The 18716-nt window shown below is 42.1% G+C and overlaps 1 protein-coding gene across 5 annotated transcripts in view; it reads left to right on the top strand.

Annotated features, from left to right (window-relative positions):
* The first annotated feature begins 3318 nt into the window (after positions 1 to 3318).
* MUSK (muscle associated receptor tyrosine kinase) overlaps positions 3319 to 18716 on the top strand; it is a 98026-nt gene continuing 82628 nt past the window's right edge. For all 5 annotated transcript variants that reach the window (XM_080940031.1, XM_080940029.1, XM_080940030.1 and 2 more), the window contains exons 1-3: positions 3319 to 3459; positions 10841 to 10967; positions 15629 to 15780. In XM_080940031.1, coding sequence (XP_080796157.1) covers positions 3381 to 3459; positions 10841 to 10967; positions 15629 to 15780 — 358 coding nt within the window. In that variant the 5' untranslated portion in view covers positions 3319 to 3380. The remainder of the gene's footprint in view (positions 3460 to 10840; positions 10968 to 15628; positions 15781 to 18716) is intronic.

Here is an 18716-nt window from a genome sequence, read left to right as displayed (position 1 = left end):
CCAAACCATAACAGACCCTAGTAGCCACTTACATATATAGAAAATAAATACATTCTTTTGGTGGCCTTTTTTTTTTTTTTTTTTTTTTTTTTGGAAAATATGACCCATATAGTTAAATATCCCATGTTTTCCTTTAAGTTGGAAATCTGACATTTATCTTGGATTTATAGCCAAATCTTTTCTTTTCTCATTTGTCTCAAACTCATTCCATCCACAATACGACCACAGCCTTACCGTCTCATAAACACCAATGGCTTCAGAGCCTGTCTCTGCTATGAGAAATGAGCTTACCCCACTTAAAACAACCGCAGATTTGTGGAGGCTCCAGTCCCCAGTTTAAGACTAAACCACTGACACCACCCCAGTCCCTGGGCCACTACCTTTTTCCAGTTTCTCTCTGCTCAAGTGATCCTAAGGTGAGGACAAGTGCTAGTCACTTTGTCCCTTCTTCATGTGTCATTGCTAATTGACTGTCCCTGCCTCCTGTGTCCACTGTTTCCTCTCTCTTTTTGGGAATACTGCTTCCTTGGACTAATGTAACACCAACTAATCCCTTTTCCTCCCTTGATTCCCCAAATAAACCTACTGAACCATTCAACGTGTGTCATTTAGGAAGGTGACAAATACTGGTGAACAAAAGAAAAAAAAAGTATCATGCCAAAGCAAAAGAGTACCAGTCTAAATTTAAAGCCAACGGCCTCAGCTGTGTGCTTCCTTAATCTGAGGCCAAAGCTTTAAATCACACAGTCCCTTCTAATTCAGACGGTGACTCCACACGCTCTTTGCTCTTTGTTACCTTGCCTATATATTTTCCTACTCCTGTCTTCCTCAGCATTTAAAGACTGTTTCTTTGTTTCTGCATGTGTGTGTGCATGTCTGAGTACATGTATGTGTACCGTGCATGTGTACCGTTAGGAAAAGAAGCCCATAGAGATGTTGTGTCAAGGCGCAGTCCCTCCTGCTCTCCCTGAGACATGGAACATTCTATCTGTCTTCTCTGTCCCGTGCCTTGTGTTTCCTTCATTTTTACAGGATCCCGTATAATACATTTCTGCAAAAATATTTTAAAATTTGCTTTCATCCAATGTCTTTTCTCCCTAACATTCTCATCCGTTCCCACTCTTCTGAAAATTCTTAAATCCATGGAATGGTCCTTTTCTCATCCCCTACTTGGTTTAAGCTGGCAATGTTCCCTGTGTGTGTGTGTGTGTGTGTGTGTGTGTGTGTGTGTGTGTGTGTGTGTGTGTGTGTACAGGAACAGTTTTGACTCGTGTCCACACTGAAGAAAGATTCCATCAAGCTAATTTACTCACATACCATCTCACCAAGACACCAGTTCTGAGGCAGCAATCGCGTTTAATATATGTTAGCAATTTTCAAACCACACGTCATTAGTAAATGTGGTTGCCATACAGAGTAGTAGACCATGAAAACCACTCTAGACTAACAGAAAATGTGGACCTCTTTAAAAGTCACATCTTCTTTGTCTTCAGCCTCTTCCCATGATTCTGGAAAGATCCCTTCTACTCTGTTTCTGCAAGAGTCACTTTTTTAGATGCTACATATAAGGACACTCACACGATAGCTCTTTGTGCTTGGCGTATATCACCGACCCTCATGCCTTCCTGGCTCCCCCGGACTGTGAACGGAACTACAGTATTGTTTTTCAGTATTGCTCTGGTTTAGACCCTATCAACGTGTAAATGTTTTCTCTGTCTTCTTGCCAATACTTGTTATAATAATTGCTATAATTTGGGATGGAACTGAGTAGTTAGGGAAAGTGTGAGGGTAATTCTTCCCTATATGTCTCCCTGTATCATTTACTGTGTTTTTGCTTACAGAGGATATCTATGCACTACATATTAGATGGTTTGTTTTACAAGATGGGTATTGGAGGATTGGGGTTTTGACCTCATCGCTATGGTTTGCAAATGTGATGGCTAATTTTTTTGTCATCTTGACCTGACCTGTAGTCACCTAGGAGACACACCTCTGGCCATGTCTTCAAAGGTGTGTCCAGAGAGGTTAAGGAGGGAAGAAGACCCACTCCAAATGTGGGTGCACTGGATAAATTAAAAGAGAGAAAGAGGAAAGCAAGTTGAATACAACCTTTAGTTGTCTCTGCTTTCCAAGTGTGAATGCAGTGTGTCTAGGTGTGACTCAAGTTTGGAGTAGGGTGTTAGAATATATCCTCCCAAGAAAAGGGGAGTTTCCTCACTACAAACGAAGCTCCCCCCAACACACACAAAATCACTCACTCACTCACTCAATCAATCAATATCATTTTTTTAGTATGGCTCTGATTTAGATACTACCAACAATTTACACATGTTCTTTTCTCCAGCTTCTTGTCAATATAGTAATTGCTATAATTTAGGGTGGAAACAGAGTGTTTCCAGCCTAACAACGAACAAATTCACAACAATGAAAATGTGGTGAATGTTTTCACGGACAGTACTTAAGCACCATCTTAAGATTGCCTCCTACTGGAAGAACTGGTGTGTCCAGCCTCTATCCTTTTGGGGTAGGTCGTAGGTATGATTTCATGCAGTTGACTACAAATGTGGGAAGATATCAGCCTTCTAGTCAGTTAGGTTGGGAAAAGGCACTGTCAGCGCACCATCAAATATGTTACAGAATAGTAAGAGACATGGATCATAAAAGATGAAGCTAGAGAGACAACTGGATGCCAGTGAGTCAGAGAGAACTGCATGCATTTTTATGTGACAAGGCAGCACTGCAGCCTTTGGTGTAGGAGTGGGCTATCTCATGCTCATATAACCCCGGGATAAAGTCTAAGACTTTAATGATTGCCTAAGAAACAGGTTAATGTCGCACCTTGACAGTGCAAGGGAAAAACAGGAAGAATTCAAGGAACGTGTGGTGGGTAAAATCTGGAGCAGCTGGGCTAGCCTGGCTGTCAGCTGGGGGGTCAGGTGAGCAATGAAGAAAGTCAAAATTAGTGTGCTCCGGATTCCTTCTTTGAGTGCGGGAGAGATGGGGGGCCAACGTCGCATTAGGAACGCCGCCGTTGCTCAGGGAAAGCAGTGGTGGCCATAAAAGGCATCTGGTATTGTCCTTCTGCCACGTCTTAAAAGGGATTCTGAGGGGATTTTCTTTCCCTTGTTCCTCCAGCCCTCCGCTTGCATTACTGGCCCGAGCGAGAACTCCCCAGCTGGTCCTGTCCATCACGACAGCCAGGTCTGAGGATTCCCGATTAGACTTAGAGCCCGCGGCGCCGCAGACCCAAACAGTCATTAGCGAACAACTCTATTGTAACAAACTACGCTTTAAAATGTAAACCAGGGAGCGTTTTTTTTTTTTTTTTACCCCCCTCACGTTGTCCAGAAGCAACCTTTCTTCCTGAGCCTGGATTAATCATGAGAGAGCTTGTCAACATTCCACTGTTACAGATGCTCACCCTGGTTGCCTTCAGCGGGACTGAGAAACTTCCAAAAGGTTGGTCCGGACAGTTTTGCCTTAAAGTGCATGTTACCTCCATGGTGACTGGTAGTTGTGTGATGTCGGGAGAGAATGTATGGAGAGAGAACGTCTATACAGACTGATTGGTTCTTCTCAGATTAACGTTTTCTTCTAAGCTCTACAATTAAACACAGCATGGTGGGTGCAGAGATGTTACCAGGTAGACTGTGAGTTATCGAGGTTGGCTCTTTTTCCGTGTGTGTCAAATGTTAGGGTGGTCTAAATGGGTGATAAAGCCATTCTATCTGGATTTACCAAGACTATAATTCACCCCACTTCCAGAAATCCAGAGTGTCTTGCTTCTGAGAAAAAAAATTGTTTCTACTTTCAGTTTTGGTTTTTACCAAACTCTTGGTGAACACTTTAGTAGGAAGAAATCAGACCCAGAGAAAGACACGCAGGAGAAGAGTGCAGATAAAAGCCGGGAGACAACAGGTTCTCCACAACTTTGCTACTGGGATTATGACTTGGACTTGGCAAGCGGTTGTACTAGTATTTTTTTTCCAGCGCCTTTGGAATGTACCGGAAATAACACCACCTAAGGGGGAAAGCAACTTAAGAAAGCGACAAACACCTGTCACAGCAGCAAGAACGTCCACAGAGCTGTGGTTTCTGGCCGAGAATTACGAAAGTTAGAATCGGGAAGAGTGGAAAATATGTGATTTGCAAAGAGGAGGAGGCTTCAAATTGGGGCAGGAAGAAGCAGCCTAAATGTTGTCAGATTACCGTGTTAAGTGTCTTGCAACAGACTTATGCGCAGGTCTAGATTTTAGTCAGATGGATTATTTCCTGTTTCCTCTGGGCTGCCAAAGTCCTGAAAAATTATCTTGAATAATTAATGAATGGCGCTTGATGGTACCTGGAAAACACATCTCTATGTTTTATAGTTCACATCTCTATGTTTTATAGTTCTGGAACCGAGAGGTCATGGCTCTCACGTGACAGGCAGCATTCTTTCCGAACAGTCTGAGCCTGCCACTTCATTTTCTTGTTTATTTACTTAATTCTCCTGGGGCAAAGGGGTTGGTCTCTTCTAATGCTGTAAAAAAATTTACACCACAATGACACTTTCAGGTATCTTTAGATTAAAAAAAGAATCTGGACCTATTAAGATAGCTAATAATAGACAGGACTTAACGTTGGCCTCGGGTTATTTTAATACTTCCTGATGAAAACAGGATGTCCGGTAGAGCAGTACCTGGCTGCTTGGACCTATGGATTCTAATCGATCTTATGAATTTTAATCTGTACTAAGCAGTAAGTGGTACGGGGAGAGGATACATATTAAACCTCGGCTTGTCAAGAGCGGCCCTGCTGTTTACAAGTTCTAAATCAACTGTGGACACACAAAGCAATAGCTCCGAACGCCACAGAACACCACTCTATCTGAAGTATGTGTACGCCTATTTAGACTCTGGAGAGAAATTACTTTTCTGTTTTAGTCCCCAAGCCCCCCATTCAAAGGCATAGGATCGTCTCTGTTTTGCAAACTCCTGACTATCACAGCGCAGGGTAACACTACCAAATAGCCCCGCTTTTAAAGAAAACTACCAGAGCAACAATTCAGTTTTGCTCTTTTAAGACAACAACAACAACAATGTGTTTACTGCAGATTTAAAAGATCAAAACAATGCTTCTTTTAGCATATTCTGTTTATTGTAAAACTTGAAATTACCATTGGGTTCCTGTCTGCCTTCTCCCTGGGCACTACCCCTAGGTGATCAGACATCCGTTCTACACATAAGGTGAATTCTGAACTTAAATAGCATTATGGAAAATGAAAACCTTAAGATTTTAAATGCTGTACTACATGGCATGCTTTGATAGAAAAGAAGCATTTGGATGTGTTGTTCTCTTAGTGTCGGAGACTAGGATGGGTTTGCTGAACGCACTCACAGCAGTAACAAGTAGAAGAGAGTTTGTTAGAGAGTTTACTTGTCCAAGTCCAGGATGATGATTGAAGGCAAAGGACCTTCACACAGTGCACAGTATGGTGCTCCGTGTAGTGGATGCGTTCAGAATAGATGGTCTAAAAACAGGCCTGATTAAGTCTTGGAAGAATCCATCTCTCCCTCTGCACATGGAGATTAATAGTTATTGCTTTAGCTTTAAATTAACCTAAATGTCTGACATTCTGAGACCAAAAGGTGATTGCCTTTCTAGATAATTTCAACTAGTGAGATTTTTTTTTAATGGATTTAATTTTCTCATGTCAAGTAGGAGAGTTTTTGGAATCATCATGTATGAAAGTGACCAAAGTTTTATTGAATTTCCACAGCCACGTATTTTAAGAGCACTTGCTGATTTATCAGGGTGCAGTCAACAGACGGTGGGTGATAAAGATTCTGTATGAGCGGAAGGTTCACATGGGAAGAGCCGGATTTCTTTCACATGCCAAGGATTTCCTCACAAAACCCGACCTTCAGAATGACCCAATGTAATACCAACGGCTAAATGACCAGCTCAGCGTTTAACTCATTGCTCTTTAGATAAATGGAGAAGCCTGATCTTTCAAATCACATGTACACGGGGATGGGAGTCACAGATACCACTCATGAGTCAGTCCGGGCTGACACAGCTGTTGCGAACTCCATCCAGGACAGCAAGTCCTGGGTGAGTGCTTCATACTGAAACGCATGGTCAGAGTTACCCATTGCGTGTGCAGGAAAGCACGGTTGCTTGACGTCATTGTGCTTACGTGCGAAAGCACATAAATTTCATAATGTCTGAAAAGATGAGGGGAAGTGAAGGAGATGTCAGCTGACTGTCCTCTCAGGCCCAGTAGAGCATCAAGCTAGTAGTTTAAGAGTGACTCCGACCTGAACAACTGTTTTCCTGTGTCCAGAAGGCACTGTGTGAACATGGGGATATTGAGAGTATCTGTTCAGAGTAACTCAAGCGGGTGCTTTTCAGGGGCCATGCACCTGCAGAACCTGAGGGTATGGAATCTGGGCTTAAATGAGCTAACCTCATGCTAGAGGTCAGACAATGAAGGATGTAAAACAAGAATGCTGACAGCTTGAGCAGGTGTTACTGTTAGTTTCCCCTTTCCTGTCCCCAGCATCTTGCCGTATATCTTTAAAGAAAGTACTTAGGCTGCCTCGGCTTCCTTGTTGAGTGAAGCAGTGTTATTAGCCAGTGTCACATTAACTACCCATGGTTGCTGTGAGGGTCATAGGTAGCATGCTTTACCTGGGTCCTTACAGGACTGCAGCTTAAGACCTCCAAGGGATGCAGACTCAGAGCTATGCAGAACTCCGGTGAAAGTTCATCCCCTCTGGGGAGAATCCAGAGTGCATTCAGTTTTGAGTAGTTAATGACACGGCTTTAAAAATGGTCACATGTCCTTATAGGTAAATCCGACAAGTCACAGAGACATCGTGACAAAGACTTTCATTTCACGGCAATTAAATGAGCCAGCTATTAGGATATGTCAGATGAGGATTGATACCCGTTACTCTCTTTGGTGAATCTGAAAATTTTCCAATACCAAAGTGTTTTCTTAGATTGAAAGAACTGTATTGATAGCATTGTACTGATAACAATGCTGTATCAATAATACTTAGAAAAAACACACATTTTTAAGGTCTTGGCATTAATTTTTTTAAAAACACAATGCACCTGGCTTTTTTGAGTTTGGGCACGTCTGTCAGTAAGGGTTCAACCAGAAGTCAGTGTGCCTAGAGTGCCCTGTTCTAGGCCCATAAAGCACAAGGGCAGGTAGACATGCCCTACTCATCAACGACTAGAACTCAAGTTAGGTTTCTGTGGACCCAAAACCTGCTGTGTGAGCCCTGTTGTGCTTGTTGTCCATGTGGTTCTTGGATCAGGAGAAGAGACAGAGCTCTGGTTTAGACAGGCTCTGGCTGGGATGGAAGCTGGGTGCTAGAGGTGAGTAAACAGGAAGAGATCTGTCAATCAGCTGTACTCTTCAGTACAACCAGGCAAGTGTGACCATCTCCAAGGGAATTTGGATAGCTTTGGAAGATGGGTCAAGTGGGTCTGAAAACCTATATTCTGCTCCTAGAAATTAATATATTGGTTAACATTAATATTTAAGCCTCCTATTTTCTGTCTATTAGACAGTCTATGTCAGAGTTCAGATCTTTCTCTCTCCGTCTCTCTCTCTCTCTCTCTCTGTCTCTCTCTCTCTGATTCTGTGTGTGTGTGTTCATGTGTAAGTGTAGATATGTGCAAGCCACAGTGTGTCTATGGAGATCTCTCATTTTCTACTGTGAAATGCAGGTCAGCTGGCCTACAAGCTTCCCGGGTCTTCCCATGAGGGTGTAGGGATCACAGACTACCCACAATGCTCAGCTTCATGTTTGTATTGGAGATCTGAATTCATGTTCCCATGCTTGCACACCAAGGACTTTACCCACTGACTCATCTCTCCATCCCTAAGACAGGACCTCTAAGCCAACCTTTACCCTGAAACCCACCCCCATCACTTCCCACGTTTGTGATGGACTCAGAAATTATTTAACCATCATTGGCCCATGTGACACTTGCAAATACTTAATTGTATTTGCCTCTAGTTTCGTAAGTAAGATAATAAAGATGGAGGGTGAGACGGACTACACAGAAGGTTCTTGAACAATTTTAGGTGGTGATATTACTAAAACCAGAGTCAGCCATCACCAGAGACTGTTAGTTACATCACTGAGCATTGTAAGAAGGTATCACCAAGACACTGCTCTTAGGGTCACTTCACGTATCTCCCTGTGTCTAAGATTTTCGGGATTTTACTGAGCCTGTCTTACTTCTTTGATCCTAACTGTCCTCAGAGAAGTGTGTGGTGTGTGTCTCTGTTACTTCTGCATTGAAGTCTCTGTGTGGAATAAAAGATGAATGAAGCTTATTTTTAAACCATAAATAGCTAGTGATAGTTAAGATTTATTTTAGAAAGATGAAGTAGTCAGATGAAGCAGAAAAGGCGATTTCTGCTTCCAAGACTGTTTGTAGACTTGCCATAGTTTTTCCCCGTGTTTCTCTTCCGCCTGCCGTGTTCACCGTCGAGTAGAGTCTGAGCACTTTTCAGTTTTGGTAGCCTTCAGAGCACTATTTGCAATAATCACATCTTGCCCTGCTTACCAGACCCTGCCCTGAAATATATTTAACATCCACCTTTATGACAAAAGTCAAAATCAAAACCAAAACACACAAAAACCTCATCTGATTCGTCTCCTTCTGCTCTCAAAAGATTCTAAGCCACATCCAGTTTCAAATGACCAACAAATCCTGGAAACAGAGTCAAAAAAACAGCATGACACAGCACAGCATACCACAGCTGTTGTGGACCATCTTTACCACCCAAGTGACCCCAGAACACATACAGTGTAGTTAAAAAACAAGTGATAGATTTGTGTGTGGAGGGGGTAGTGGGGTGTGTGTGGGGATTTTGTGCTTCATAAAAAGAAAGAAAGAAAGAAAGAAAGAAAGAAAGAAAGAATATGTTTGGTGGAGGTGCAGTCAGGTGTGAGGGGGAACGGGGTGCCTCCAAGGGCCCATGCTGAGGCATCCCTTTCCCCTGAGGGAGCAGCCACATTATGGTTGGTACTCTATAGAATAGAGTTTATTCGGGGCATGGGGAAGTGAGTTGAGGGGGTAGTAGAAACAGAGAAAGGCAGAGAAACAGAGGAGAGGAGTAGAGGCCAGACATGGGAGAGAGGGGGTAGGGGAATAGGGAACTGGGCAGTTGTTGGGGGAGAAAGAAGGCAAGAAAGCAAAGAGGGGCCAAGCAGCCCCTTTTATAGTGAGTCAGGTATACCTGGCTATTGCCAGGTAACTGTGGGGCGGAGCTTAGACTAGACAAAAAAAAAAAAAAAAAAAAAAAAAAAAAAAAAAAAAAAAAAAAAAAAAAAAAAAAACAACCCGCTACCAGGGGCTGTCCATGTGTTTCTTTCACTTGCCCTTCACCGTATTTTTTGAGACATGTGGAATCAGCACCTCACTACTAACTCCCTGGCTGGCTGGTGTGCCTTGGGCTTCTCCTGTCTCTGCCTTTCTAAGACTGGAATTACCGACATGCTGTAATTCCATGGTCCCCAAAAAGCTGATTCATTTAGGTCCTAGGGGACTACACTTAAGTATCTCTCCAGCTTAGACATGATTGGTTTTTAAAAAGCAGGATTAGTATAAGGCATCACCATAACTTAGCTATTATTTATGCCACAGAGCTTACCAATAACAGCTAATTAAGAATTACAAAACTCCTGGACAAATAAAAAAGAGCAATTCATTCTTGGTGTTGCAGAGCAACTCCAGCAGACGATAGCAAGAAGGCAAAACCACCCATGGCCTTACCTTACATTATTCGATCAGTACAGCTGTACCCCTCTATGTGTGTGATCACTCATTCGTAATCAATTATAAAGTACCACTAACTACTTAACTCTTTTGTACAGATAGAAATACAGCTCAGCACTATAGAGCACCTCCTGCTGTTCTAGGGGCTTAGGTTTAGTTTCCAGGACCCACGCTGGGTGGTTCACAAACACCTGTAATCCAACTCCATAGGGTAAGACATCTATCTCTCTTCCCACCCAGTCCTATATACCCATTGATACATTTTTTTGCTTTATGCACAGAATTATAGACGCTTCCTGCACAGAATCCTATTAACATGATTGTCTGTGTTTATACTTTGTTTTTTCTTTCCATGTTTTCTCTATGTCATGGAATCTAATACCTCCCTTATTTTCATTGCCAAGTTATTTTATGTGTGTATTCATTTTGTTTTTCCATCTGTTGGTGGGCACTGAGGTGGCTTCCATCCTGTAGCTGTTAGGAATAGTGCTGCTACGAATAGACATATACAAAAACATTTGAGTCTTTGCTTCCAGCTCTCTCAAATACATTCTTGGAAGTGGGAGTGTTGATAGTAATCCTCTTCCTGAGTCTTTCTGAGGAACCTCCCTTCTCATTCCTCCAGAGACTGCCATTTTAATTCTTACCCACAGTGCATAGGGTTCTAATCCATCAACATCCTCACCGACATTCATTCTTTTTCTTTATAGCCACCCCAGTGAGTATAGTTTGAATTGACATTTTAATTCCTTTTTAAATTTTTGCTTGTGTGTTTCTGTGTGGCTTGGTGCATATTTGCACATCTGCATACACACATGTGTAGAGGTCAGTGGTTGACATGAGGTGCCTCCACTGTGTTTTTTGTTTGTTTGTTTGTTGCTGATTCTGCTTGTCAGGTCAGCCACAACCTCCTGCCTTCTCTGGAACCCTGATATTACAGACATGTCCCCCAGCCCAGTGGGCCCTGGAATGTTTTAGCTTCTGGCTGATAGATAACAAATGATGAATAGCGTGCTTAGAAGTTCTCCATTATTTCTGCTCTGTTTAGCCCCTGTCATCACCACGCCTCTTGAAACTGTAGACGCCTTAGTTGAAGAAGTAGCAACTTTCATGTGTGCTGTGGAATCCTACCCTCAGCCCGAGATTTCTTGGACCAGAAATAAAATTCTCATCAAGTAAGTACCCCGTCTCATCCTGCTATGCCTAATACTTTCCTGTCCACGGAAATGTACCTGTACTGTCGGCGGCACTAAAGGTCACCTTCTAGAACACACAAAGTGAAAATATATTCATTTTGTAAATGGAAGTTCTGAAGTTCAGGGAAAAACACTGATTTTATCTAACGTGGGAAAAGCCAGATGGGAATCCTGAAGCCTCTCTGAGATTAGGAAACACCATGGTATTCTAAACTTCAGGCACAGGACCCAGAACACAGGAACAGAGGGAGCAGCTATCCCAGCCTCTACGTCCCCAAACTGTCTAGGAGTCTGAATTCTTTTTCTTTCAAAATGAGACAGATTCTCAGACAAATAAAATTTCCATCCGGTAGATAAAGGTTCTGCTTTTCTTCCCTTACAATAGTTACAATAGTTGTCTCGCCAAAAATACGCCTTAAAAAAAAAAATCTAAAATAAAGTGAGCCGGAGGCTCTCTGGCAGGCAATGTAGTTTGCACTGAGGCTGAACGCTCTTAGTGTACATGGGCCATGGTGATAGAATTGCTAAGACTAGGTGGTTTATAAACGACAGGAAATTGCTTCCCAGCCCACTGAGGCTGAGGAGTCCCAAATTCAAAGAATCAGCAGCTTATTGTCAGAGGATGAGGCTTACCTTTTTTGGGTCACAGATGGCCATTTTCCCTCATCTCGTCACACGAGGGAATGGCATGAAGGTGCTCTCTTGGGGACATCCTATAGGGACATTAGTCTCACTCACAAGAGTTTCAGTTTCATGACCTAATCACCTTCCAAAGGTCACGTGTCACATCCTATCATATCTGACACTAGGCTTGTCATATATTCTGGGGGATGTGTGAACATTTCACCTACAACAAGTACTTAAACTGGTGTCAATAGACTGGGACCCGTGAACTTGGAGGGGAGACAGGACACCCATAGTTTTGCTGCCTCTGACTGGAATGTGTTCTCTGCTGTGACACTTTGGAATGTGGTGGAGAATCACTATGCGCTACAATCTTCAGGGTCTCTGCCAGGCAAGCTGTCCTCAGAAGCTCTGATAGAATAGCTCACAGACAATCAAAAGACTGCAAAAATCCTCAATATCACTTGCAGTTTGGATAGATTGAGTCTGAATTTCCGTTTTTACTTGGTAGTACTTTCTCTTCTTTTATGAACAGCCTCTGAAAGACTTTTAGTTTTCTTTTGTGTGTGTGAGTGCTTTGCCTGCATGCATATATGCATCTATGTATGTGTGTATGCATGTGCACTTTATGCTTTCATGATGTTCTAAGAGTCTAGAAGAGAGTGCTGAATCCCCTGGATTCGGAGTCATAGATGGTTATGTGTTTAGGAACAAAACGCAACACCAGGCCCTCTGTAAAACCAACCAGCTCACTTAAGCACAGAGCCAGCTCGCCATGCCCAGGACGCTAAGGTATCCTTCTTGAGTTTTACTATAAACTCCCAAAGACCACCAGATGTAGCTTCAACATGGACTCTGGAATTTTCCCAGCTAGTTATGAGTCCATTGTTCATAAGATCTGAGTTCCAAATAAGTACGAGGCATCATTTAGCTGAGTGCTCTGCTATCGGTTGGTAAGGACTACCTTTCTGTCATTTTATTTTTCCAGGTAACGTCTTAACCTCTACAAGTAGAGGCCTTAACATGCATATTTACATCAAAAGTCTCTTCACATCAACTGTCAGTTAATGTGACAGATAATTTAGGCATTATCTTGGGTGATTCAGCATGTCCCTACTATATCTCTTAGCTCTTTCTAGGACTCTGGTAGCTATCTTTAACATGTATGTTTTAGCTGACACTCTCAAGTTATCAAAGTGTTTGAATTTTTATTATCATGTTTCTCAACATGGGGGCAGAAAGAGTAATAAGAGAGAAGTATAATCAAAGCTTATTACATACGGGTATAAAAATGGTATATTGAAACCTTTTATTTTTATACAATCAACATGTTTGTAAAGCACAAAGAAAAGCTACTACTTACAAACACAAAGGTAATTGGAGCATTTCTTTTTTTCTTTTTTTTCAATTTTATTGGATATTCTCTGTATTTACATTTCAAATGTTATACCCTCCACCCTCCTCCCCCTCATCTTGCTTCCATGAAGGTGCTCCCTCTCCCAATCACTCTCTCCACCCCACTGCCTTGGCTGTTGATGGTGCTGTTCTTCTCATGAGGGTGCAAACCTTTCAGCTCTTTCAGTCCTTTCTCTAGCTCTTTCATTGGGGTCCTCATGTTCAGTCTGATGTTTAGCTGCAAGCATCCTCATCTGTATCTCTATGACTCTGGGAGAGCCTCTGAGGAGACGTCCATATATGGTTCCTGCCAGTAAACACTTCTTGGCATCAGCAATAGTGCTTGGGTTTGGTGGCTGCATATGGGGTGGTTTACCAGGTGAGGTAGTCTCTGTAGATCTTTTCTTCAATCCCTGCTCCTCTATTTGACCTTCTATTTCCTCCCCTGTTTTGCTCTCCCTTCTAAGAAGGACGGAGACATCCACATTCTGGTCTTTCTTCTTTTTGAACTTTGTAAGTTCTATGGATGGTTTCATGAGTATTCTGATTTTTTTTTGGGGGGGGGGCTAGAGTCCACTTATAAGTGAGTGCATACCATGAGTGCTCTTTTGTGATTGGGTTACATCACTCATAATGATAGCTTCAAGTTCCATCCATTAGCCTAGGAATTTCATGAACTCATTGTTTTTAATAGCTGAGTAATACTCCACTGTGTAAATTTACCACAATTTCTGTATCCATTCCTCTGTTGAGGGGCATTTGAGTTCTTTCCAGCTTCTGGCTATTATAAATAAGGCTGCTATAAACATTGTTGAGCATGTGTCCTTGTTAGATGTTAGAGAAACTTTTGGGTATATGTCCAGGAGTGGTATAGCTGGGTCTTCAGGTAATACTATGCCCAATTTTCTGAGGAAATGCCAGACTGATTTTCTGAGTGGTTGTACCAGTTTACAATCCCACCAACAGTGGAGGAGTGTTCCTCTTTCTCTGCATTCTCGACAGCATCTGCTGTCACCTGAGTTTTTGATCTTAGCCATTCTAACTAGTGTGAGGTGGAATCTGTTTTTTTTTTTTTTTTGATTTGCATTTCCCTGATGACTAGGGATGTTGAGCATTTCTTTAGGTGCTTCTCAGCCATTCAATATTCCTTAGTTGAGAAGTCTCTGTGTAGCTCTGTACCCCATTTTTAATAGGCTTCTTTGAGTCTCTAGAGTCTAACTTCTTGAGTTCTTTGTATATATTGGATACTAGCCCTCTATCAGATGTGGGATCTTTTCCCAATCTGTTGGTTGTTGATTTGTTCTTTTGACAGTGTCCTTGGCCTTACAAGCTTCGCAATTTCATGAGGTCCCACTTGTCGATTATTGATCTTAGAAAAATTTCCCCTGTGCCCATGTGTTCTAAGCTCTTCCCCACTTTTTGTTCTATTAGTGTCAGTGTACCTGGTTTTATGTGAAGATCTTTGATCCACTTGCACTTGAGCTTTGTACAAGGAGATAAGTATGAATCGGTTTGCATTCTTCTGCATGCTGACTGCCAGTTGAACCAGCACCATTTGTTGAAGAGGCTGTCCTTTTTCCATTGAATGTTTTTAGCTAATTGCAGCATTTCTATTTAAGGTGTTTATTCAGTCATTAATGGCTTCAACAAAATGAAGATAAGATTCTGTAAAATTTTTATTTAGTTAATTATAAACTATGAACTCATTGCTTTGTACTCAGATTTGTTACAATGCAGTAATAGCTGTGATTATTAAATAAATTATTAAATAAAAAATTCATGACTTCCGTGGGCTAGAGGCACTCTTTAGTTGGTAATGGTCTTTCTTTGCAAGCATCAGACCTGAGTGAAATCCCCAGAATACACACACACAAGGAACGTTGAAAGTGGCAGTGGGTGCTCGTGATCCTACCCATAGGGAGGCAGAGGCAGGCGTATCAGTGTGGCTTGCTGGTCAGACAGCCTTCTGTACTCTAAGTTCAGAATGGCATGCATCCAGACACAAGCACACACTTTCCTGTGTAAGTGTTACACTCGAGCTTAGCAGTGGCCATCACCTCATAGAAGAGTTTTGCACCACTTAGTGGTGTTTTGATTATGGAGCCCAGAATGATCAGAATATAAATTAATATAAATATAATATTAATTTCACTATACTGAGCAAGGCGACTCAAATTTTCAAAGCACACATTTTCTGCTTCCTCACTGACTATTTAATCCATTGGCCAAAGGTATGTATGTGTCTGTATGTATGTTTGTTTATGCATGTGTGTGTTTGCATGTGTGTATTTGTATGTATGTGTGTGTATATGTGTGGTTGTGTGTGTGTATATGAGTATGTATTTGTGTATATATGTATGTATATATGTGTGTATATTTATATGTGTGTCTTCATGTGTGTATCTGTATGTGTGTATGAGGTATGTTTGTGTGTATGTGTGTATATATGTATGTTTGCACTTGTGTGTGCATATTCATGTATATATATGTGTGTGAGTATTTGCATGTGTGTATATGTATGCATGTATATGTTTGTATATATGCATATGAGTAGGTGTTTGTGTATGTGTGTGTAAATCACAGAGAATACACTGACCCTCTACTTTCTCTGGGACCTGCAGGCTGTTTGACACCCGCTACAGCATCCGGGAGAATGGTCAGCTGCTCACCATCCTGAGCGTGGAGGACAGCGACGATGGCATCTACTGCTGCATAGTCAACAACGGAGTGGGGGGAGCCGTGGAGAGCTGTGGCGCCCTGCAAGTGAAGATGAGTGAGTAGGGAGGGACGTGGTCTCCACTCAGCCTGGAACAGCCACTAACAGAGTGCTGTGACAACCTGACGTTCAGCAGCGGCACAGGCTCAAGCACAGAATACAGCCTCCAGGGCCAACCTGTCCTGCGTCCTTCCTTCCCGCCGCCACCGCCCCCTTAGGGCAAGCCCTAGTTGTGCTTCCCCCACTTCTTCTTGACCTTTGTGCAGCTCTTGGTTATATTTTGGAAATTCCTTCCAAAATCACTGAGGATTTCTTTAAAGATTCGTTTTTATTTTGCTCATTTATGTGTGGAAGTGTACTGTGTGTGTGTGTGTTCAAGTATCCACAGAGACCAGAAGAGGGCGCATCATATCCCCTGGAGCTGGAGGTTCAGGTTATTGTGTGCCGCCTGATATCGCTGCTGGGAATCAAACACTGGTCCTCTGGAGAGGCAGGCGGTGCTCTTAACTGCTGAGCCACCTGTCCAGCTCTTGCTGTGCATTCAGAAAAGCATAGCTCCGTTACAAACATTCCTTTAAATCTTCCATCTCTTTGTAGATACTTTTATTTGCTTTATTTCAAGTTGTTTTCTTCTGAATGGCTTCCTACTTAAATGGAGGGTTGTTAGGTTTCCCGAACCTAACATTACACAGGTTTAGCTGTGGCCGGGAGCAAGTCTCCTGTCCCTTGATGTCACTTTTAAGCCATTCTTCTTATATTCCTGTGCAAACTCTCTTCTCTCGTGTAGGTTTATGTTGTTCTGATCCTCCAACTCTCCAATTGTAGCAAGCATGTGCTTCTAGATGCTCTGGTTCTCATCTGACAGTCCGATTGCATCCTCAGTTTCTTCCCATTGTCTTTGTCTGCCACCATCCCAGAGGGCTGCCAGGCAATGGAGTCACTCATAAGTCCCCACCTTGCAAAACTCCAGTGTTACTTATCTGAACTTTTTGCCAATCTCTAAATTCAAGGGTCAGTAACAGGCAGACCTTAAGTTGACTTAAGCCTTAGTTGACTTCTAACAACGCACTTAGATTATAGATAAATTTTTTTTATTTCTTTAAGTAAATCTCAGATTTACCTACTTTAGAATTCTAGCATTTTCTATTATTTCAGAGTTCACATTTTTTAAAAAAATAAATCCACCAGAATATGTTTATTTTCACATTCCTGTTCTGCTTTAGCCTCTTTTGTATCTAGATATCAAAGGGGTTTCTTTTTTTATAAAATTTCCCCCATTAATCCTCTTTTCTTTTTTTTCTGTTATTTTTATTTTAAAATTCAACAAATATCATAGCTCATTTTCTGGAACTCATGTTTTTTCTATATTTCCTACATCTCTTTATGGTTTGCTTGCTGAGATATTTCTTTAGCTTTTTCTTTAGTATCATAATTTTGGATTCCAGTAGGGTGTTCTGTCATATTCAGTATTTTGATATTACAAGGGGAATGTTTCTAATTATTTTAAAACCATTTTATTGATTCTTTGTGAGTTCCACATCTAGCAACCCAATCTTGTTCATCTCGCCACCCCCTCTTACCAGACCTTTGCTCTTATAACCTCCCCACAAAATAAAAATCACACATCGAACAAGCAAGCAACAGCAACAACAAGCAACAATAACAACAACAATTAGAAAGCAAAGTACAGGAAGCATCTCATGGTGGAAACTGTAGTATGTCAGTGCGTCCCACAGTCCATCCCTCTGCCCACACGGTGAAGCATAGGACAGCTCTGGCCACCAAGCCAGTCAGATGGACCTAGGCTGAAGAAAGGCTTGACTTCTGCTCTGCCCCTGACTCACCTAAGAATACCACCACCACCAAGGTGTCTCTTACCCATTATCCATGGGATATTTTTAATTTGTAAGGATTACTTTGTCTCTAACGGTTCTTTTTCATAGTGGTCTCATCTCAGTTCGTGTCTTCCTTGCTTTCCCCTCAAATGTATTAATCTTATGCTCCCTGAGAATAAGTTGAACAGCCTTAGATTACTCCACGTAGAAGCTGGTAGGGCTGCGTTGTGATGACAGAGGACAGATTTCATAGTCACCAGGAAGAAGTAGGGGACATGTGTCCACATAGGCTTGCTATGACATGCGCCACAGCAAAGGAGTCAGATAAGGAGGCTGGTTGTCTCAGTTGTTGGGCAATGAAGGTGGAGTTGTGAAGACCAAGGTCCTCTCACAGGGAAGAGAGCTCATTTCAGTAATCCACTGTCCCACTTTTCTTTGGAATACTGTTGTTTTCTCTTAAACACAAATGCTTTCAGCTTGGTTCTAGACCAAATCCTCACGTTTCTTTTTTCTCTGCCCCCACCCTCACCTTCGGGAGGCTTATCTGTTTGTGTGGGTGTACATTAGTGTGGTCATTCCAATGGTTACATTTCAGAAAATTCCTAATCTCCACAATGATTCCAGCCAGATCCTTCTTCTAGGGCATTCCTCTTGAAACCTCCTGAGGTTCAACCCTGGTCTCATGATGGCACAGCGGAATACCAACGGTACTTTGCTTCAACAGGCTAGTCATTCCTGATGTGTTCCTTTCACAGGGAGCTCCATGCCTCCCTATGAGTGTTCTAACTGTTCCTAGCTTACATTTTAATCAGTTCCCCAAAGATTCTCCCTAATTTCCAGTGTTCAGATCATTAGAAACCAGGAGTTAATTCCTCTATACCGCAGATAGTTTAAGTCCCCCACATAAAACATCTGTGGCTCAGCCTCTGTGGGGATCTTGTTCACAGAAGTCAATGAAAGGAACTGAAACCCTTCTTGGACCATAATAGGAATAACAATTCCTATGGCAAGGTTTTGGCATGTATAACACAATACAACCCACAGTTAGGTACCTGATAGGTACCTAAAATCCAAGTGTTTCCTACTGTAAATATAAAAGAACTGTACATTGTAGAACACAGCAGAATGGCCAAGGTTTATACTTTCCTATCCAACATT

The sequence above is a fragment of the Micromys minutus genome (genome assembly GCF_963924665.1).
Source record: "Micromys minutus genome assembly, chromosome: 28".
Taxonomy (NCBI): domain Eukaryota; kingdom Metazoa; phylum Chordata; class Mammalia; order Rodentia; family Muridae; genus Micromys; species Micromys minutus.
Note: the sequence above shows the minus strand (reverse complement) of the source record. Positions and strands in the feature narration are given on the sequence as shown.